At 40.3% G+C, this 23,932-nt stretch overlaps 2 protein-coding genes across 3 annotated transcripts; one reads left to right on the top strand and one right to left on the bottom strand.

The window, feature by feature from the left end:
- Positions 1-1,456: 1,456 nt before the first annotated feature.
- Positions 1,457-8,146, top strand: elavl3 (ELAV like neuron-specific RNA binding protein 3; the record flags this gene model as incomplete). Its single annotated transcript, XM_079232881.1, has 8 exons — positions 1,457-1,549; positions 3,154-3,370; positions 3,463-3,566; positions 5,651-5,804; positions 5,928-6,162; positions 6,440-6,493; positions 7,011-7,049; positions 7,798-8,146. 8 exons carry the CDS (start codon positions 1,457-1,459, stop codon positions 8,144-8,146), a joined length of 1,245 nt encoding a protein of 414 aa, XP_079089007.1.
- A 6,341-nt stretch (positions 8,147-14,487) lies between these two features.
- Positions 14,488-19,976, bottom strand: prkcsh (PRKCSH beta subunit of glucosidase II; the record flags this gene model as incomplete). Of its 2 annotated transcripts, none has more annotated exons than XM_079233243.1 (17): positions 14,488-14,695; positions 15,809-15,968; positions 16,038-16,137; positions 16,248-16,322; positions 16,404-16,493; positions 16,622-16,691; positions 17,018-17,111; positions 17,208-17,375; positions 17,449-17,532; positions 17,972-18,050; positions 18,314-18,398; positions 18,641-18,770; positions 18,988-19,105; positions 19,238-19,295; positions 19,382-19,477; positions 19,652-19,768; positions 19,892-19,976. In XM_079233243.1, the coding sequence occupies 16 exons, from the start codon at positions 19,974-19,976 to the stop codon at positions 15,822-15,824; spliced, it is 1,596 nt and encodes a 531-aa protein (XP_079089369.1). In that variant the 3' UTR covers positions 14,488-14,695; positions 15,809-15,821. The 2 variants fall into 2 exon arrangements, with proteins under 2 accessions (XP_079089369.1, XP_079089370.1); XM_079233244.1 differs by having other exon boundaries at positions 17,208-17,372.
- Between the last annotated feature and the right edge of the window lie 3,956 nt (positions 19,977-23,932).

Below are 23,932 nucleotides of genomic sequence, written 5' to 3'. Positions count from 1 at the left end.
TGTAACATATAATGTAGCATATCTCATTTTATGACTTAAACTGGGAGACGAGTATTCTTCCGTACATTATAGCCTCCAGTGCTGCGCTGCATTTGGAGCAGAAATGAATTGGGGAAAGCGGTTTATAAGCATCCGAAGACAAGAGAACACTGACTGCATTTCAATTTAGTCATGCAATGCTTCTGCGTTTTGTAATTTAATGGTGTACAGTGTAGGTGGTGGTACGTGTGCTTGGCAGTGGAGGCAGGGCTCTTGTTTGCGTGCAAGTCTGGGTTCATGTGTTTGGCAGAGGAGGCAGGGCTCTTGTTTGCGTGCAAGTCTGGGACCATGTGTGGGCGATGCTGATGCAGTACATTAAATATTAAGGGAGATCTCACAGAACCTCAAAATAGAAGGAAAAACAAGAGAGTGGGACACATAGTGCTCTAACAACTGCAATCTTTTAGGTATTAAAAAAGAGGATTATAAAAAGATTATTTTTATGGCAGGTTTTCATCCTTATTAGTTAGCCTATAAGAAGAATGTATAGGAAGAAGGGGAAATTATGTTTGCTCCCAGTACGCCATGCGGTACTCCTCGGCTGTACGTTTTTATTGTCTCCAGTAGTCGAACATGTCTGGAGCCTGCAGTAGATCTATACTGGGCGTGTTGGGAGTATTCATGCTCTTGTAGGCTACAGCATCACAATGATTTATTGTCTCGTTGTCATAGTAATGGGGTTGCTGTAAACCAGACTGAAAACCACACTATTTTATTTTTGTTGTTGGAATAAGGAATATGATGGCGTCCTCTCAGTTTTTGTGTCTTCGAAGCGTGCTGATCGGTATGAACATCTTCATCTTGTAGTTGCTGCCACTCTCGTGTGCCCGGCCCTTACTCAGTGGGTCTGTGAATTATATAACTTCACACTGTTCACTGGGGATGTGTGTTCTGCCATGTTGAGGGTTATTTCAGTTGGCGAGTCAAATTTGCCCTAATATGTTTTTTTTTTCCCCCTCCAAAATGCTTTTTGTCATATTTGGGACACATTCAGTTGCTCATATTTCTAGTTAGTCGGATGCATCATAACACATAACAGTGTAGAATAAATACAACACAACAGCCCGATTCTACCTTTTGTTGTCAACACGTGTTCATCGTTTCATAATTCACAATGGCATGAAAACCATATTCAGCAGGCATTTTAGCCAGCGCATAAAGATATTGTGACAGATTGCTATCAATGTTGCACCGCCTTTGTGCATCTGAAGTATTTTATTTTTAGGCCGCCTTAACTCTGTCACTGTGCTCCTTCTCCCCTTGTCTTTATCAATTTGACTTGCTGATATTCCCTGCTCCTGCAAAGCCATATAATATTAATACATGGAGGAGAAACGTCTGACCTGTATATCTGCTCCTAATAGGCTCAGACACAAACGCACACTGAAAGCCAGAAAGCCATTCGGCCATTAAAACAATGCAGTCTTTGAGAGGCTGTTACCTGGGCAACCTGCGACGAGGTGAGGCTCAAAGCGAGACGGCGGGTCACAGAGACGAGGAGAAAAGGCAGGTTAGACAGAACCGCTCGCAGACGCTGGAAAAAGGAGAGAGAGAGTGCATGAAATGGCACATATAAATGAATTATTCCAGCAATGTGATGATAACACAGAAACACGGCCCATACGAACACACAGTGTTGGTGGATTTAAAAGAGATTGGATACCTGAGGTTGTAATTTTTCACGGTTTTAAAGGACACAATCCAAAAAAAGCCACAGGGGCTAAGTGCCAGGTAAATACTCCTGTTGTAGATAACGTTTATGTTTCAATGACACCTACAGTGTGTCTCCATCAAGTCAGGAAATTCATTGAATATCATTTTGAAATGATTCTTTTTCACGTATTATGTTGCTTTGGACTTATTGCCAAACATAACACCAACAGTTTAGCGATTTGCAACAACTCCAACCCACAATCTGACATAACAATTTACATTATGGCACCACAAGCACCCTGTATATGCATTCAAACTGTTTTTCCAAACACCTTATACCGTTGTTTGTGAGAGGGAATAAAGACATTCAAATGCATCAACATATTCAAAATGTTATAATTCTGCAAATGCACACACATGGATGTTAGAGAGGCTCATTTTAGTTTATTGAGCCAACAATGGTAAGCTAACTTTAAACATGCATACATATTTACTATGGAATGTACAATTAAATCAAATATTTCATGTTTCAACATGAACATTACAATACAAATTGTAAAAGCCTGTCCTGATAGTCAATATGTGCACAATAAAACAAGATGTGCAATTTAGATTTTCAGTCCATACTCCGAGGATTTTAGAAATGTTTTCTTATTCAAACAGTTGAACAAATCAGTGCAGAATTTACAGTGATTTTCCAAGTTGACTTACACTGGAAACAATGACCCAGAGAACTAGGGTGAGTGTGAGGTTTTGTTTCTGGCCACACAGATTATCCTTGAGGAGCCCCTGTGGATCAAATTAAGCAACACGCTGCACTCCAGAGCAACACAAACACCTCACGGTGCACTAACTCACACCCGCACTCCACTTACAAAAACAAAAGCCAGTTGACCACTAAGAAACCGGAACAAAGTCTGAAGGACAAGGGTGTAGTTCTGACTTAGTTTTCTCCCAAACCATGAAATTCCCTTATTTTAAGGAGCTCAAAATCCATTTCACAACGTCACTCTGCCTGCTGTTCGTCATCCCGACCTGCCGCCCCTGAACTCCCCCAGCCTCTCGCCATCCACACACACCACCATCAGTATTATCCATCCTTGTGTAATGATGTAATGAGGTTTGACCCTGGAAGAGAGCAGGGGGAGGGGAGGAGTAAGGAAAAAGGGACTGTGACATCTGCAGGACCAGAGGCAGGGAGCGAGAGAGGAGGAAGGATGGTGTGTAAAATGGGGGAGGGGAGGCAATAAATCAGACCTCGTATCCATTTTAGCAATGCTGATTCCTGACCTTTCCCTCTGACAGTGACAGAGTGGGCAGCCTGCGTGTGCCGTTTATATTTGTGCATTTATTATATATGTTAAATACGAACACATGCACATTTATACGGCCATATATCTGCTGTGTGCTATTGTGCCTCTTTGTGAACTATGAATCTAACGCCACCCTCTTCCTCAGCAGATAATCAGCACCATGGAAACCCAGGTGTCCAACGGTCCAAGCGGAACCAGTCTGCCTAATGGTCCAGTCATTAGCACCAATGGCTCCACAGACGACAGCAAAACCAACCTGATCGTCAACTATCTGCCTCAGAACATGACCCAGGAAGAGTTCAAAAGTTTGTTTGGTAGCATCGGAGAGATTGAATCCTGCAAGCTCGTCAGAGACAAGATAACAGGTGCAACACTTTGTCCACCTTGGAAAAAGAAACCGTCGTCTACAACTGGTTTTGAGAATCACTAACACCACTGTCTCCTTCTTTGTCTCCAGGTCAGAGTTTGGGATATGGCTTTGTAAACTATGTGGATCCAAATGATGCAGACAAGGCCATCAACACACTCAATGGTCTCAAACTGCAGACCAAAACAATCAAGGTGAGCAGACCTAGCCGCTCTTCAATATTCACTCTTCTTTTCTTTTTTTTGATTCTTGAAGATGTGCAAGACAAAAAGAAAGGAAGTGGAGATTTTGTCAAGGGGGGGAGGGGGTTAAGAGAGGTGGCGACAGCAGACGTGACAGAGGGAGGGGAGGAACATGGCGAGGAGGAGGAGGAGGAGGCAGAAGGGAGCGGTGGCCAGAACAAAGGAAGAGAGAGAAAGGGGGAAAAGAGCAGGAGAAAGTGGAGGTCAGAAAGCAAGGGGCGGACAGCATGCAGAGGTTATTGTGATGGAAATGTAATTAGGAAGTCTGACTGCGGTGCGCTAGGGTCAGTCCTGGTTACCCCATCTGCCTCCAATCTGGGCTAATTAGGAGGTTCTTTGTCCCAAAATCAGATGAGGGAAAGAGGGGGCATATTATTAGACACGACTTCCTTCCATCCCCCTCGACCTGATCAAAGTAGATCAAAGATCGAGGCAAACTGCAGGATTGAGGAATCAAATCTCTGAAAGAGCAGAGCAGGTGATCCTCCAGCAGCTGCCAGCGAACACGGACATTAAATCTGACTGAAACAACAAGCTATCCGCAGGAAAAGAACTGGATTCAGTCTTTTTTTAATATGTGTGTATAATGTCATTCAATACTTCTTACTCTGGAACAACCATGCAGTAAATGTGTTGACTGTCTTGACAATTATTATACAATATTGTTGATTGTTATGACATTCAATAATAATTTGATGTATCTATACATAGATCACTGTGTCTATAATGAACTTCTCAGATGTAGAAAATTAATTATTCTGCTCAATAGCCCAGTTTTATCTTTCTGATTTTGCAGGAGGCTTTAACAGAGAGGGGTGAGGCTGCGAGGGGGGGGGGAGCGGTATAAGAGCAGGGGGGGGGGAGCTCAGAGAGCAGAATGCCAATGACAGGATTAGAGGCCATATGGGCTTCAGGCACCATCTGTACTGTGGGAGCGACAGGGAGAGGGTTAATTATAGGGCAGCCTTTGCTCCCCGAACACAGCAACTCCCCCCTGACTCATCCAGAACACCCTAATCACTGCACAACACAACCCTCCTGCTCATACAGTCTGTCTGTGTACACAATAGACACTGGTGCTCAGTACTGATGGATGAAATCAGAACACCTGTATTCATCTGAAATATACAAGCCCTTTTAATTTGCATCAAAGCTTTCTTTGTACCTGTGCAATGAGCAGAGTCAATTCTAGAGCTGCGAATACTCCCAGAGATCAGCAAATGATATTTATCACACCAATACATATGTGTGAACAGAGTGTTTAGAAGTTGTCAAGCATCCTGCAAGTCTTGTGATGCACTTACATTGTTTGCTGTTTGCCAGTGGAGCTGTTCTCCCCCAGAGGATAGAGACAAAGGAAGGAGGCAGGACGAGGAGGGCAGCTCAGCCTATCTCAGACAACACTCACTCTGTCTCTCCATCACACACAAACACAGCTCTGACAACAATGCAGCGCACTGGATTATCTATCACACGTGTGTTCACATGCTCCCATAAACACCAAAACCATAACAAGTTCATGGTTCTTTTTTTTTACAATCAATTAGAGAAGATGTGAATGTAAGAAGCGAACAGAAAACCATAAGGGATATAAACACAGACGCACCAAAAAACGTCCGTGCCCTAATTAAGTCACCAGTGGATTCAGGGAAAAACGCACCAACTAAGGCTGATGTGTGATTCACTGCAAAGCAAAGCTGACACTCGGGCTTGTTAGCTGATGACTGGCTTCACTTTGGGTAATGGTTACAGTCTTCGAGTGTCTGTGATGGTCTCATTGTGGCGGCGAGTGCGAGCTTAAAGGCACTGATTAAGTCCACGGATAGCTCAGAGGCAGTTGGGTCTGTGGAGAGGAATCAGCAGGAGTCACAATGAGGACTCTTTGTTGGGAACTCGCTACAGTTACATCAGGACTTTCTGTCATGTTCCTGGAGTTGACCTGTTTGTTTTACTCTGATTTAATCCCTCTGAGAGTTGAGATTTGGGGATATATTATTAAAATGCACTCATTGATTGACTTTATTTGTGCGCTATAGGTATCATATGCTCGGCCAAGCTCGGCATCTATCCGTGATGCCAACCTTTACGTGAGTGGACTCCCTAAAACCATGAGCCAGAAGGACATGGAGCAGCTGTTCTCCCAATACGGTCGCATCATCACATCCCGCATCCTAGTGGACCAAGTCACAGGTATAGCCTTAATTTACTTCTCGAGCTGTCACTCAAGCGCCATTACCGCCCCCCTGAATGAAAGAGCGGTTCGCCACAGCGGTCCCTTGATGCCAAGGTAGTAACATTGGTTTGTATTCTGAATCGGAGCAGGCATATCACGAGGAGTGGGCTTCATCCGGTTTGACAAGCGAAACGAAGCCGAGGAGGCCATCAAAGGTCTGAACGGACAGAAGCCTTTGGGTGCTGCCGAGCCCATCACTGTCAAGTTCGCCAACAACCCCAGCCAGAAGACGGGCCAGGCCTTACTGACTCAGCTGTACCAGACCGCTGCCCGCCGCTACACGGGGCCCCTGCACCACCAGACTCAGCGTTTCAGGTACTGAACCTCACATCACCTATAGGAGAAAAAAAAAATCAATCAGATGACGTGGCACATCCCGAAAACAGCAATTGTGGTCTAATTTTATGAGGACAAATGTGTAATCGAAAACATTCAACAACAAAAAAATAACGTTTTCTGTCAATATTAACACAACTTTATTAGTAAACTGTTCCTTTAAGCAATATTATAGCTTTACAGTACGGAAGGAATTGACAATATTGCATTGTCCCTCCTTCTCACTCTTTCTCTCTGACTTTCTTTTAAACTGCAGCATGATCCCTTCACTTGGAAAGGGACCTGATCCAAATAACAGCTCAAAACCAATGTAAGAGACCAGACTTTTCCAAATACGACAAAAAACTAAAGCTAAATAAATCTTGGCTGAAGAAGAATAACACTGAACCTTTAACGTTTGCCTATACCACATAGGCGTCATAAAGAGTAAAACTGACGGTAATTTTGAAAAAGGTTCCAAAAGCTTCCAGTATTAAATATGTTTCATGGAACCTCAGAAACCGTTGTAGATACCCTCTCAGGTTGGAATACTCAGTATGGATACGTATTTATAACCAGTGGATGTTACATTTAAACTATTAAAGGGGAATCTATTGTGGAAGCTTAACCAACTGAAGTCACAATGAAGAATAAATACCAGCTGAGACTCACAGGTCTATTTTACACGCCTTCAGTTTGTGGTTGGATGGTTTGGGACTGCGCTGCAGTGAAGGATGCCCTCTGGAGGCCAGCTGGTGAAGAAGCAACATGTTAACTGAAAGCCCCCCTTCCTTGTAGATCTCATAACTAACTTCTGCATCCCCTTCATTCTCCCTCTTGCGTTGCAGACTCGACAATTTACTAAACGCCAGCTACGGAGTCAAGAGGTAAATGCCAAAGGTGTATTTTCAAAAGCATCCATGCCAAAATAAAACCTCAAACAAAGTGCCTGGAATACCGCCTGCTGACTTCATCTCAGAATCAGAGATAATGGCCATACTTTTTAATACCCACTGCCCATTTAAACAGAAGCAGCCCAGACAACAAAATACTATCTGCAATTGCAATAAGCAATGGTGCAAGCTTCTAACAGCAGGGTATTCTGGCATGGCTTTGTTTTAACCTTTTCGTTCTTTTATTTTAATTAATAGAAATAATTTATATGTATTTATTTATGAACTAACATTGTCAGTTTCAGTTGCTTTAATGTCCCCTTTTTTTCACCAGCATGGACATACCAGATTCGTTTGCGTCTCCTCTGTTTGCTCCAGTTTGTGTATGATTTGATTCCAATTTGCTTTTCATCCCTCTCTAGGTTTCTGTGTTTTGTTACAATACTGTGATTTCCGTTGAACATTGTGATTCATGAGTTTAATTCTTGCAGAGGCTTTGGTCAGCAGAGAAAATATTCACATTGTGTGGGTGTCCCGTGTCTCAGGGCACACAGTGTCATTTTGTATGAGAGCGGGTAGTTTGGAGCCGCTGTGGTGCCCACACATATTTATCTACTTACTGTACAGCAGAGGGGATGGAGACGGTGTCCCCCGACTCCAATCATTCCTCACAGACACCTATAAAAGAGACAGTGTAGAGAAGTGAATTCTGTGTGGAACTTCAGAATGACACCCATGGTAGCTCTCCTACTCTCTTCCCTAGATTCTCCCCCATCACCATTGACAGCATGACCAGCCTGGCCGGGGTCAACCTCACTGGTCCAACTGGAGCCGGCTGGTGCATCTTTGTGTACAACCTGTCCCCCGAGGCGGACGAGAGCGTCCTGTGGCAGCTCTTCGGGCCTTTCGGCGCCGTCACCAACGTCAAGGTCATCCGTGACTTCACCACCAACAAATGTAAGGGCTTTGGCTTTGTCACCATGACCAACTACGACGAAGCCGCCATGGCTATCGCTAGCCTTAACGGCTACCGCCTGGGCGACCGCGTGCTGCAGGTTTCCTTCAAGACCAGCAAGCAGCACAAGGCCTGAGAGAGAGAGCGAGGCAGCTGTGGCACCAGCTCCTTCCACCTGCAGGGAGCAAAACCTTGAGCTCCCTGTGCCATCACTCTACATGGGCCTGGACTGAGTCTCTCTCTGACACATTCTCACACAAATCCATAATATATTATCACAAACATGCAGATACACGCAGACACGCACAGACATGAGCAAACATACCCATAAGCGCAAGCATACACGAGTCAGAGTATCAAACAAACACACTAGTGGAGTTTTTTTTCTTTCTTTACACAACATGCTAGTCCTTCCCTGTATTTGCCTGGATTGAATTAGAAGGGGTACGTAGCTGGTTTGTTGGGTAGGGGCAAGAGCTATCAATTTAGGAGACAGTCTAACGAATGTGACAGAGAATGTGTACTGACTGCTTTGATTGAATTCAGGCAAATAATGACAACTGATGAACAAAACGATCAAAAAAATTTAAATGAACGAATATGTGCAATTTACCCAAACTCTTACCCCACCATCTCTCCTATTATCTTGCTGGAGAGGATGTAGTCACTTTTTTACACTTGGGCATTTTGAATCAGCGATTTTTTTAGATCAAAGAAAATGAAATTAAAAAACAGTGTTCTCTTATATACGTCTATTAAAATATAACTATATATTCAATATTTAAGGTGGTTATAATAGCCGAGTATGTAAGCATTTTCTAGAAACTTTGACTACTGTTTCCTGACCTGAATTAGGTGGTGCCTAGCGTAAAGGCAGTTTCTCTACCCTGTGTGAGCTTGTTAGCTCAGACCCAATAAGATTTAGGCGAACCAATGAATACTGGTCGCAGAAAAGAGTCCGACCGCCATCAGAATCCCTTTTTCCCTCACAGTCTCACGCCGAACAACATTAAGAGTACACAGTTCAATAACTAGATGATATATTTAGTCCCCAAGAACGTGAAAAAGATTCCCTGTATTTCTTCAAATCTATCCTCAGGATGGATTCAAGCAGACTGTCTGTGAACTTAGAGCAGAGTGGCAGCGCTCCCATGGTGGCAGCGCTCATTAGTAAATCTCTAGTGGGCGAGAGAGTGACGACGAGTTGGAGGGGGAAACCGTTTCACCGCCACACAGCCACGTCCAAAAGGAAAATACCGGTGTTTTTTTCCCTTTTTGCATCATTTTTTCATCGCACCTGTATTTTTTATTATTATTATTATTATTGTCCACCGGCCATTTTACTAAGCATGGCTTTGTCAGCCACGATTCGGTGCGCTATCCCTTTAACTGAAAGGCCATCTGGTGTGAAGAGGTCAAGAGAGAAAAAGCAAACAACACATCCAAAATGATATTGTTCTTGCTGACATCGTTTTGATTACGAATGTTAGTGCACTCCAGACAGGTGAAGTCTTCAGATTCATCCAGACAAATGGAAGCAGGGAATTATGGGGACCCAAGTAGCTGCTAGAAGTAACTCTGAAGAAAATGTCAAACACCACTCCCCATGACTGAATGACGGTCTAAGCTGGTCTGCAGAGACACAACAACCGATGAGCAAAAACCCAAGAGCACCGGTATTATTCTTCCGTCTCGTGCACAGAACGAAGCTCCCCGAAATAATGAGGTTGAATGTTGCACCATTCCCTTGTAACAACATGCAAAGAGCAGATTAAGAGGAAGGCAGTTCCAAATGACTGAACGTTTAAAACTGACTTAGAGTCTCGTGTGTGAGCGACAATATCGGGCAATGTTAAAATGCTCGCAGATCCTCTGAGGAGAAAGATTACCAGTTTCTCCAGCTTTGCCAAATGCTCCTCAGTTTTATTCAAAACCTCTCAATTCTCTAAAAAGCTTCCCAGAAACTTTGAACTCCTGCCCTCTCAAAAGATGACTGTACAACATCAAGCCTGGAAATAAGTGTTATAATAATACTTCTGTTTACAACAGAGAGGTATTTATTTATTTGCTTCAGATCTGTTTTGGCACTAAAACAAAAATAGCATTTCTCAAAATATCCCCAACTCAATTGCATGAAAATTATTTATGGCACCCTGGATGAAACATTAAGGCCAACCTGTCTACATTTACCACGGGGAGAGCTAATGTCTTTCAATATCAAGACATCTGCACATGATAATAGATTAAATAAGGTCAACTATATTCAAGACATTTTTGCTTTTGCTTTTCTAAATGACGCTGTGTTAGCCAAAGAGGACGATCTCTTTGAAAGGATTACATTAGAGATAAATCTATTTTTATACATACAAAGGACGAAGACCTTGTGCTGAATTTTTACAGATTCTTAAGCTTGGAAAAATTGGGACATCGCATGGCTTTATTTTAAACCCTCTGATCTTTGCAGAGCAAGGGGGAATAAGCATGCGGTGTATGGGTGGGGATTTAGGGAGGGGGCGAAGGAACATTGTATCTAGTACAAACTTAACCATATCACATTGATTGAAACTAACAGAAACAAATTTGATGTAAAAATGGAAAAAAACAAAAGTGAATTTAAACAGTTGGGCATATAACCTGACACATTTATACGTCTGAGTGCTTAGACGCACTCTCCTCTCTTGTCCTGAAGTTGTGTACAGTGTTGCTTCAATGATGGTGCAGTGAAGTGAAGTTCTTTGACTAGAGAATCCCAGATAAAGCTGCAGTGAGACCGGCTCATTGCCCAGCTGAAAAACCCAATAGCTGCTTGCAAATAAATAAATAAAAAAGGTAAAAAGCAGATTCAAACCGTGATGCAGAATTATAATGAACACTGAGCATGATTCTTTATGATTAGATAGATTTGATTTTTGCCAAAGAATTGCTTTGCAAGTCAGTACCAAGATGGATAAATTAAGACTAACTATATTATTCCCTGAGTAATTGCTGTAAAAAAAATCTATGTTATTTATTGAATAAGGACCCTCTACAATTTCCGTTATCATTACCTTTTAATACTTAAGTTGCACATATCAGTTTGTAAATCCTATATCCACTAAACCAAATGCTTAAATGAAACAGTTGCAAGCAATCGCATTTGCACAAATTTCATGCACACACATCGAATGACAAAAGAAAGGCATATCATAAATAAATTCACCTCTTGACAAAGGTAAAAACCGGATGCGTCCATATCATGTAATTCCCCACAACATTGATATCATCTGCTTCGTCTTGTGACCAATTTAATCCTTTAAAACATTGCACCACTTACTCTAGCATCTTTCGATCTGACTTATACTGTTTCATCCCCCGAAATACTCTGAATGATTGTTGCTGGCGTTTCCACATACACGGACTAATCTAGCTATTTTGGGTCGAGCAATTTGCAGGAGATCACTCGGTCAGACCGGTGATGGACGTTACGAACAAGCGAGATAACAGGCCGCGTTGAACCGCAGCTGGAGTTGTTTACCCGGCCGTGTCCGATGTAGTACAGTCAAACCCACAAACCAAACCCACGGCCCAAAATGACCCCTCATACACAGTCGATACAAAGACCTACACCGGATGTACAGTAGAGAGCCATGGATTATGGCAGGAAACAGTACTACACTGCTTGAGCAACAACAATAATCATTTAAAAAGACAAAAAAACTTTCCTATGGAACAGTAAGTGCAATGTGCTTTGTTTTTATATTGACTGAGAACAAATGATATATATTTTTAAAAAAAGAAATTAAACGTCACACTGAAAAGGTTTGCGGGATAGTGAAAGGAGCTAAAGTTCAGACAAAAACATTCAAATGAGCAGACTCATTAAGAGAATCAAGCAAGCGATGAGAGGTCTGATCTGTAAATTTCCATAATCACTTCCTCAGTCCCTAATTTGTGCTCTGACCATGCAAGCTCAAACAAACTGCATATTTGGCTGACCTATAGAGCAATTCTCAACGACCTTGAAAGGAATACTGTCTAATATATCATCAGTTTTAGCCCATGTCAATTTCAAATATCATTTTTTACCTGTAATTTATTGATTTCATTTACATATCGGACTCACTTGTTAAATTAGTGTATTTGTGTTGTTGATGTTGCCATAGATAACACACATGGGTCAAAGATTATGTTTGGTTGCATTGATTGGGTACAGTTTGTTATTTTTCTTCCATTATTTAATTAGTTGCAGTTTTTACAGTGTATGCCGATTTTAGACTTAGTTAGATTTTTTTATTTCAATCAAACTGTGTTCAATTGTGTTTGTAAAAGTCTGTGGTAGCTTTTGTTGCAACATAAAATAATTTAAACAGAAAAAATTCAAAATAGCGCCAACAAACTTGTATTATTTGGGCGACTTTAAGCTTGTAGTTTTAACTTATTGTTAACTTAAAAACTATTTATTATGATTATTATTATTGCCTCGTATAAAGTATGTTTTGTGTATATTTATGGTTTATTTCATTATATTTGCAAGTTTAAAAGATTTTAAGTTTGCCAAAATTGTGGTTACACCATTTTGTTTCTTAAAAAGGGGGACAAATAGAAAAACAGCTTTAGAAGTACGATTTGGAAACGTTCTCCATAGTCAAAGAATGCACTGCTATATTTAACTAATTGAAGTGTATAAACATACATGCTGTGTGCTAGATGTTATGCCTTTACTGCCTGTGTTCTGTTTGTCTTGTTAAATGAAAATCTTTTAATTATTTAATCTAATCACAGTCTTGTTTTTTCAACCACTCGGTGGACCCCTGAGACGTGGGACGGCCCCTGTAGCGAGGCGTTGGCCCATTTGAGGGTCAAGCAACCAGCCAGGAACAAAGGGGATGTCCTAGCTTTGATTAGCTCGCAAGATGCTTTCCTGTTTATGCTGATGGCTTGACTTGTGAAAAAAAAAAAAAAAAAAAGATACTATGGGTTCTATTTCTGCAAAAGCATTGTAATACTGAGATCATCTGTATCAATTTGTGCTATTGAGACTAAGAAGCCAAGAGCTCCCGCAAAATATGACGGAGCTCCGAACAGCTGCAGGAAGGTTTTCTTGGGAGTCTGCGGGGTGATAAAGGGGCGAGTGGTCCTTCTGTTTCTCAACCAACTGTATTTTGTGTCTATTTATTTAGAAGAGGGGACGCAGTAACTTAGTGATGTTTTTCTTACATTTTCCTGGAATGGTAGAACAAATCAAAAGGTGAAAATGATCAAAACAGTTCTGCTGGCACCAATGTCAGCTGAAGAAATACAAAATCTCATACTTCCAAACATGACCAAATGAACAATGTCAAAATTTAACAAAGAAAAAAAAAATAAACCTTTCAGTTTAGTCTAGGATATTTATTACTGGGATTTCAGCTGAAGACGCTTGAAGACTTTTTCATGGAATTGTTTAATTATTTGTACTTTACATGCCAGAAAAAAATAAAATAAAAGTTACAAATATTGAGTGACCCAATTTTTATTGACTGTGGAAACAATATCATTGAATGTTATGACCAAGTTGTTTCCTTATGCTCTCCAGTTAGTTAAATGAAACATTTTTTACAAGTATCTATATTTTTCATATTTATTAAATGAATGCAGATCAACAGTTTGAAAGTATGAAAGAAGGAACATAATATATCACTGCTTCAGTTAAGTTATGTGTACATTTTCCTCATTAAAAAGTTAAAAAAAAACTACGAGACCTACGCTATATATTTTGAGTTGTGTACTTGCATTATTCCAAATGTTTCCTACAATTTTCAAAACCAGAAAAATGTGGAATTATATTGAGATAATTTGGTCGCCTTGTCAATAGCATCAAATCCCCTTTCAGACAGAAGCTGTCACAAATTGCATTTTTTAACCCAGTTTTAAATTTATTTCACTATATATTTTAACCAGATGAAGGATTTTATTCATTGGACGTCTGGCTCTTAAATTGTCCGAAACAAGCTGAAATGTTAGCGGCAGCTCCAGGAGCCCCGTGTCCTTCAAACAGCCTTGAACACCTGTTTTTAACACGAAACAGCTTCACTCAGTGTTTTCACTGGTTTTAATGGTTCAACTGGTCTGTTTGCTGTGGAGGGGAGGAGACCTCTGCGGATAATTCGCCTTCTAGCAAAAACCTCCTGAACAATGAACACTGAAGGAATCCTAACATTGGTGAAGACCACAACTCCCATGATGCCGCACTACTTCATGTCACCAAACGCCCTCTTCTGTGATTGTTTTGGATAAGAGACCCCTAGCGGCAGAAGACGACTGTTTAAATATTTCTACACAGCTCTTTCCAATGTGCTATTTACAGCAATAGGATATTAGAAGTATATTTAAATCAATACTACGGTTAAGTATAACTGCACGCAGCTTATTTGGAAGGCCCCCGTATTAATTAAGAGCTTAGTTACAAGAAAATACATTTAGAAATGGACAGAGGATTGGAATATGATAAAATTTACTTTATTGGAAAACAATGGAATGACTACTACATTTGACATAAATCAGAGAAACAATACATTAACAGATAGCAGTGGAAGTTGGATGAGTAAAACATTTAAATACTCATTGGAATTTCCATCATTTATTCTCAATTGTTTATTGATGCCAAGGTTTTGCCGCTCGCGGAAACTTCCTGTTGCTGCGGTGACGGTGGTCCCTCAAGAACAACCTGCAAGAGCGAGCGCACAGTCATGTCAACGGCCCGTCGGCTTACGTCATGACTTCCTACTAAAAGGGAAGGGCAATTTATTTAAAATTAATCCCCAGAGGTTTCTTTTGAAGGACTCAGCTTTCACACCAGTGATGAGAATCTACTTCTGGTCTTATCTTCGTCAGCACTTACATTTGGGTTATTCTGTGTTTCTTTAGGTCAACAATCACAGACCCTCTCACGTACACACTTGCTTGAACAGACCTAAAGTCACCCACACAACATAATAAAGGTCAGCTAGGTTCAATGGCGTGTCTGCAACATTACCATCAACCATAAAAACAGGAGGAGAAACATTTTCAATCAATCAGTCAATCTGAAAAGTCAAATAACTGACATTACCTTTTATAGTTATAGTGCATTTTAAAAAGGGAAGCTACACAGGAAAGCCCACAATATGATACAACTATACATTGTTTATAGCGGCAGTAACAGTGATATCACCTGATAATTAAATTATGCGCAAGCTATCCCAGTATCTGTAACCACAGAAAACCCTGATTAATAATATTTAAGAAAGAAAGAATGAATAAATAAAAATACTGCATTTACTCTGCTTTCCATGTGACTAAATGTTTGACAGCTTAATGAAAAATGTCAAAGTCATAAACTGCTCAAGGCTGACGTGTCACAAACCACTAAACACGTTTTAAGATGTCTGCACCAAATGATGGATGAAATACTTCACCAATGCGCTGAGAGAATAAATCACATTATTGTATCAAAATGTGGCATTTGTTTCACTAATTAAGTGCATCATTTCATTATTATCATATTCTAACTCCAACAAACTCAAATTAAGTTGCTATTACCTTGCTCTTGCTGCCGTCTTGCTCTTCTAAAAAGTGAAGCTGCTCTGACTGTCACTGATTTTCATTTAGTTCGCGTGAACACCATTTAGAAATGGTGATCAGTTGTTCATTGAAGGTGCCGTATATTTTCTGATCAAAAACACTTCTACAATAAAATTACGATCCGACTGAAGAAAAGATGTGATCCTGCAGCAGACAGATGTGTGACTTAATTCATTTTTAAGGTTTGCCAACAAACAGAGAAAATGGAGTTACTCACAAATCAAATGGATTTAGAGCTCTACATGCTCATGAAGCCCTGAATCCAGGCTTGGGGGTTCCTGGCAGATAGCAGGGCTGATAAACTCCATCAGGTACTCGCAGCGACTGGGCTCCGAGGTAGAAACCAAAACTGTCTCCTTTCCACATGTTAATTTAATCTGAAAGACAACAAATAATACTTATTTTCTGTGCTTTATCTATGAGAGATAGAGTAAACCGAGCCTCACCGTGGTGGATCTGTTCGGGCCTTGCCAGCACCCTGTTCCATGTTCATACTTCATCACAGAGTGGATGTTGTCTTCGGGACCTGCCCAATGTCCCCATGATCTATAGACAGCAAACAATGGAAGGTATGGGAAGAGCCAAGTGTGGATGACATTTTCTTTTTAAACAGCGCAAAAAAACCTAATATTAAGAACAAGATAACCCTCTCTTACCCAAGGTTAGTTTCTGATCCACCAAACTTGGGTTTCTGTGAAACTCTGTTGAATGGACAAAGCCTGTAGACATACCTGAAAGCAAAAGATTAACTTAATCCTTCAGAAGTAGGAACATATAACAAATAATAAATACAAGAATGCGTGTGCACATACTCGCTAGTAGTCAACTCGTAACACTGGCTATAGAGGTAAGCAAACTCAGCATGGGGTCCAAAGTCAAAGGAGATTTCCTTCTCGAGGTTCCTGCAAACACAAAGCAAATACAGCATGTTTAATCCATTGTAGCCTTTTAGAGTTAGACTGCAGCTGTGGTTACAAACACTGATTGCAATATTGACGAAGAGACTCCTTCATATATTTCTAGTACTTACTTGATCTGATCATCAACTTCCCGGAGAGCTTTCTCAGCCTCTTCAAATGCATCCCTGGCTTTCTGAGCAGCTGGGAGCAACAAATGCACAGAATTTAAACATGGAAATTCAGATGTAACCCATACAAGCATGTGCTCACATAAGGTCTGATCAAATCATGTCCTCCTGTTGATGCTTTTGATATAAAACGACAAAAAGCAACACTGTTCACTAAATGAAATCGTTTTTCTGATAAACAACTTATTTTTCATGACCAGAAGGAGTGATGATATTCAAATGTAAACTAATAGGTATGCAGTCACATCTGTGCTTTTTTTTCCCCCTTTAGTATTTCACAGTATGACTCACTCAAAACTGAGGATTGACTGAGTCACTCACTTTCATACATGGGCTTACCATCAATGAGGATCTGCGTTTCTTGGTCGTAGGTAGGCATAGTCCCCTCATCATCGTCATCCTTCTTTTCTTGGGTCTGCGTCGGAGGAGGACTCTGCATATCAAACACCAATAACAGTGACTCACAAAAAAAAAATTACAAAAAAAATGTGTGAATCATCCAGCATAAGTTTAATGGAGAAACTCTTACCTTAAAGTCTCTGTCCTCTGTGTCATCATCTTCGTCCTCTTCATCATCCTCCTCTTCTTCCTCTGGGATGTCATCCTCAGGGTACAACTCGGAGTCATTGTCAGACTCTGGCTCCCTGATCTGCTCCGGTGGATTCTCCACAGGCGCTGGGATGTCTACGTTGGCCTGCTGCCAAGAAAGTCACACATTTAAATGATCGTTTCTCATGTGGCGATAACTAAAATAATCATCAGGTTCTTACCTCTGAAATGTATTTTTCTTTGATAGCATACCAAACAGACTCAAATGCTACAGGGTCCACTTTGTCCACTCCTCCCAACAGTCCCTACACAAACCAAAGACAATGTTCATATCAGTTGTTTTTTTTGTACCGATAGTCTGAAGCTTCATGTATAATGTTGACATGTTAATCATTTGAATGCTGCCCAACTTTTTTTCTTTGCACAGTAAGATGAGGCAACACTGATATTGATTGTGCATGCAAGAGTCCACCGTCCTTCCCCTCTATGTCTTTCAAAACACACACACAGCGAGCATCGCGGGACTCAGCAGATGTATTTATGTTTACTTATTAAAGAAAGTGGATTTAATATATCAAATTAAAACAGATGGACTACTTTATTTAAATTAAAAGGTTTTGTTCGAGGATGTTTTTATGGCATTCAAAGCTCAATTTGAAAACCTGACATTTAGTACAGTCCAAACAATAACTATACTTTAACATCTGTGTTTTTATAAGAACAAATCAAAAAGTAAATAATTACCTGAGCTTCTGCTTCTGTGAATGAATCCTCTGAATCTGAGTCGAGCTCAGAGTGGGACAGAAGCTCAGCCACAGAGACACTGACACAAAAAAATACATCATTAACTGAGTTAAAAACAACAAGGCCAACTACAAAAACACTGAATATGAAAGGCATGAACATACAATCTTCTTAAAGAACAATAATATATTCTCAAAGACAAATTAAAGTAAATATTGCTTCAGATTACCAAATGCTGCATCTCTTCTTCTGCACTATTTTATTCAACTTGGCTTTTTAAGTTGTCCCTGGTGAGCTCCCTCATTGTGGGTGCTAATCATTCTGGAGGGTGATGATACTCACAAGCCATCTGCATCATCGTCCAGTTCCAGAAACACTTCAGCCATTTTAACCTTGTCCTTCTCCATTCGAATAACAGCCTTTTGATCTGAAACAACAATATCATTTTGGAGTTATCAGGGATTCTGATCTCACACTCAGTGTAACTACACGTTTTGACTTCAGGTCAAAAGTCGTGCAATAATGAAATGTTTTGAGTACTACTAGTTTATATCATCCAGGCAAGTTAGTGTAGCTCAAACTTTGTTAATAAGACAGACTATACACTTTCTGTAAAGTGATTCTTTGTACAAACAGTAGATGGTGATATGCCGTCACATCCCAATTTACCTTCCCAGGCCTTCAGATGGCGCTCTTTGGCTTCTTTCTCTGGCTGCTCAGCAGTCTCCTTCACAGTTCTCAGAGCCTCAACCGTCTTTTCCAACTCATTCTTACTAACCTCAATATCTGCATGTTTGGCCTGTTGAAACAAATCAAAACAACTTTAACCAAATTAAGATCCTCACAATACCTTAAAACTCAATTTAATTTATGGCACAAGAGACACCTTCTAACATCTCTACTGAAGTGTCAGTATCTTGGAATAAAAACATATTTGACATTGCGATAATCCATATCCCAGAGCCCTTGATGTTGATTATTACACAAACAAATAAAGGTGTTCTTGTTCTTCACACCTTCTTATCCTCGAGGCCCCTCTTGGACTCCTGGATAAGTTGTTGTTTAAGCACAAAGCCCTCTTTGGCAATCTCTGCCATCTTCTGCATGCTCTCCCTCTCTTTGCGCCCCATCTCCCTGCAAATCACACATGTTAAAAACAAGAACTAGACAAAAACAAAATATTTAACCTTTACTGGAAACTATGTGTGTATGTTAGCACAAGTACAGGCTCAATAGGCATTCATAAATCATTAGATTTATAACCACCTGCAGGTGTTCTGACAGGCAGAACCACTGTTGTACTCGTCTGTTGTGTCACAGCAGTCTGAACAAGAAACACAGATGTTAAAAGAAATCCGGCCGACACAACACACCTGAAAATAAATAGTCATCACAGTTTAAAACTCATACCACAGATTCCGTCATTGATGCGGGAGGAAGGGATGAAGCCAGGTCTGAAACCTGCATTGGTGCAGTGGAAGCTGCCGTTGGGACAAGCAGCAGTGCCTGCAAATAAATGTGACAACAAATGGTCATAACCTGGCAAAGCAAGAATCAAAACAGACCAAGCAGGCCTCCTATACATTTAATAGTAACTGCTTTATTAATTCAGTGAACTGTGAAAAAAAAAAAAAGAAGAAGAAATAGTACAGGAGACTCTAATATGCAGGTGAAACCCACCTGGCTCATCAGAGCCGTCCTGACAGTCGCAGTAGTCATCATTCACTCTGTCAAAGGGAATAGTGCGGGAGCCATCCAGGCAGGTGAAAGGTTTGCCCTCTTCATAGAACTGTCGTTCTTTAGAGGTCAAACAGAAAGAACGAGTCAGTTACACAACAGCTCCAAAACTACAGAAAACTCATTGTGAACTTTCACCCCAGCGAATTACACACCTGTACTTATGAAGTTACAAATACTTACTTGACAAAGGGACACCACGAGGGCGTTGGATTTCCACCGCCGAGACTCCCACACTCAGCAGCAGCAGCAGGTACTGACAGGACATCATGATTATGCGGCTCCACACTGTATTTAGCAACACTCTGCTGCACCAGAAACGCCTCAATTCAGACAGAATCTGCAGATAAATAAAATAACTGTCACAACTAGCTATGAACATGCCGTGCAATAGACGATAACGTTATGAAACACCAAAGCATCAAAGCCACATTAGGTATCTATGCTTGTTTTTGCTCGGCAGAATACAACGACTTCTTGCTCGATAGCCGAGAGCTAACAAATTAATGCTAACGAGCGAATTTAGCTTAGCTGAAAGCAACCCATAAACACGTAAATAAATACAAAATACCAAGAGTACGTGTGTCGGTACAATAACCTCATAATACACTTAGCGTACAATAATAATAAAGTTGGTAAAAACAAAAAATAATGTAAAAGAAAGTCTTAGAACAAGCTAATAGCTAATCATTACCAGTCAATACACCGTCTAGTTCCGTACTTGTTAATGCGCATGCGTATATCTCCAACCCCTTCTGTCTTGTTTCACTCTGATTGGACGACGCTTTGATCAGCGCTTGTGATTGGTGGAGGTGGCCCCCGTCTGAAGTAGAGGATTCTGGTGAGGATGCAGCCATCTCATGCCAGAGACGGGTCAGGTGCAGGTAGTCATCCCTCTTCACAGCGTAGAAACTAACACGTAAATAATGTCTAAGTGGACAGATGTTATTGTAAAACTGACACATTTGTTGTAATATATTTCAACTATAATGTAAATGTATTTCACAGCCAAGGGACGTTGCTGGCAATATCCAGTTAATAATACAGTATTGCTGGACTTGTTATAGTTAGAAATAAGATTAAACCACCAGCCCTTGGATTAATAACAATACAACAAAAACAAGTAAAGTGCTGACACTTAATAAGTAAAGAGTGGATTATCATGCAAGAAACTGTAATAACAGCAAACATGACAATGGTATTGCATTTAATATAAAAATCTTACTTTATTTGTATTTTTAACACACTTTACAGTACCGAACAGTGAAATAAAAGAAAAATATACTGATATACTATAGTATTGTTTTTATATATAGATGTTTGCTTATTAAATGCATTTATTCACAAAATGACACCTCAGCTCTGTTGAGAGGAAAAACTTTCATAAAAATAATATAATAAAAAATAACTTGGACACATTTTACACATTACAGCAAGATCATTTACAAATATTACAATCATTTCATGTTGTTTTTTCCCCTTGAATAATCTTTCTTACTTGTGAACAAACACATGAATTAAAGCCCAGAGAATTATTCACAGAGGGAGTCATTCTGCGACAAAGTGACCTGACAGCAACCCAGATGGGAACCAGCTAGTTAGGCCACCGCTGGACGGACATGTAGGCTATCAGGCTAATGATTAAAGTTACTAATAAATAGAGGTGTTGATAGTACTAGAAATGGCCAAGTTAGATAAGGACACATTTATTTCCTTTGAACATGTCACATCCCATGTGACTACGTCATCTTACATTTGACTTAATCAGTCAACTTAGTTCAATCTCACATGGACCTTTAATAGAGAATGACTAGTTTGTTTGATTATGTCTCTAGAAAAGGGGTTAACATTGACTACTGCACAATGACGGTTTGTGATTTGGCCCAATGGGATATAATCAACAGGTGACTGCCAATGACCAAACCACCAGCACAGACTGTACACTACCTGAAACACACTGTCTGCCTCAAAACCTGACGAAATAAAGTGCTGGTACAAATATATTTGATTTTAACAATAAATGTGGACGATTTAAAAAATGTTAGCACAAGTGAGCGAGAACATAAACAGAGAATGAAAAGGTGAGGATGTGGCCTGCAGTGTTCTAGTGATTCACTTAACAACCTTAATGGGTCGTTTGTCAATCATTGTGACTTGGATAAATTTATAATTTACAATCCAATATTACATTATATACAAGAGTGGTAATGCTTAGAGCTATATATCATCAACACGTGATTCATTGTCCAGACCATCCACCAGAATGATATAAAAATAAACTGTACACAAACTGTTCAAAGAAAACACTTCCCATGGTTTTCTTTTCATCATTTAAAAAGAATGGCAGCAATCAATCAATTGAATAATTTTCTTAATAAGAAACAATTGCTACAGTATCGTGTTTGTATGGCAAGTAAATATTAATGTTTTTATAGCTTATGACATAACAAGAAGCCACAAAATCAAAGCAACATCTTCAAAGTAAAAGGCCGATGCATATGGGAATCTTGTATTTAAGTAACGGCAATAGTAATCCTGGATTCCCATTCCACAAGATGAAAGCCTGTGTGGTGGCCCGGCAGCTCTGCTCCATCCGACGACGGCGCAGATCAAACACACAGGCTTCTGTTGCACCGAGCTGTGGTAATTTCAGATGAACTCAGTTACTGACCTGCAGAAACTTACCCTCCAAAAGAACCACATTCATGTTCTTTTGTTTGTTTGTTGTTTGTTTACCCTGTGAAAGACAAACACCGAAAACAAACTGTGACCTATTTAAACTGTGCTGATCGAATCCTGAACGCCATTCAACGACAATGTGGTGATGCCAGTGAGGGACCGATGACACTTATGACAACATCTTTAGCATCCTGCCCTCTCCTTCTGTTACTCACTCGCTTACTCACGACCACACAATAAGCCACGCAGACAGACACACACACACGCACGCATCAACTCCGTCATGTCAACAAATCAATAATCTGGTCAGATTCAAACATCCTTATTCATTCTCACCGCCTCTCATTTCTTATTTCCTCTGTGTGCCTCCAGGTTGCTAAAGATTTTGACCATCCTGATTTCAAAAAAACGACACATTCTTCACGTTGGTCCGAGCACAGCAACAACATGACAACTAACTGGCAGCAACGTTCCCCTTTCTCCTCCAAATGCAATGCTGAATACATTGTAGACACACTGATACTCACAGAAATAAGCATACATATATATGTATATATAAATATACTAGGATATCTATTATATATCTTATGAATCTACATACTTTGCAGGTATGTATCCTGCATCTGACATTAAGGCAAAAAAGCATCAAACATAACGAGGATGATTGGGGACTACCAGACCAACGCTTTCTTTCTCCACACATTCTGCCTCCCTGATTTTCCTATTCATCTCCATTCCTTCAAATCACTTCACCCACTGAAGCATCTCCTCCTGTACTTTGGTGAGAATCGTTGTGTATGAGAAGACATAACCACGCAGTGCAAGTGGGTATGAGATGGCAAGTGGAAATTTGTTCTGCTGATGAAGTAATTCTGTATCCCTTTTAACGTGTTGAGCAACTGTTAAATAGAAAATAGGCAAAACGTATGCTTCAAAGCATCACATGGCTTATTCTCAGAAAGATTTCAAACAAATTCTAATATGAAAATAAAACATAAGCTGGAAAGAGTCCACTGATGGTTTGTGGTGGTGGTGGTGGTGGTGATTGCTCTGCATCTAGAGTTCTGAGTTATTATAATACCAGAAGAGCAACAAAGGAAGACTTTTAGCTTAAAACATATGACCACATAAACTGGACATGTGAGATACACACCACAATACCATGAACAGCAAAGAGAGATCTTTAACAAGAGACAATCAAAAACAAAAATTATAACAAAAATCAGACACTCCTGTCCCACAATGCATTGCTTCACGACAGCTCCGTTCAGGAAGCTGGTGTTTCAGAAAGGCACAGAGCCATCTTGCACCAGTAGCACTCTCCTCGTAAAGGGAAAAGGGGAACGGGACCCGGAGGCCCCCCCTCGTCGCAGCATCTTCTCCTCCAACTCTGTGAATTTTCTTATTTTTCTTTCCGACAGAAATGGAAAAAAAAAAAGTCACCCGGATGTGTAGCTTTTCTGAGGAGAACAGTTTCTGTTGAAGTTCTAACGAACATGAATTACTAATACTGACTGAACACTAGTTAATACTCCATTAAGAGAT

Source organism: Taurulus bubalis (genome assembly GCF_910589615.1).
Source record: "Taurulus bubalis genome assembly, chromosome: 17".
Lineage (NCBI taxonomy): Eukaryota > Metazoa > Chordata > Actinopteri > Perciformes > Cottidae > Taurulus > Taurulus bubalis.
The sequence above is the reverse complement of the archived record's forward strand: the minus strand, read 5'-3'. Positions and strand labels throughout refer to the sequence as shown.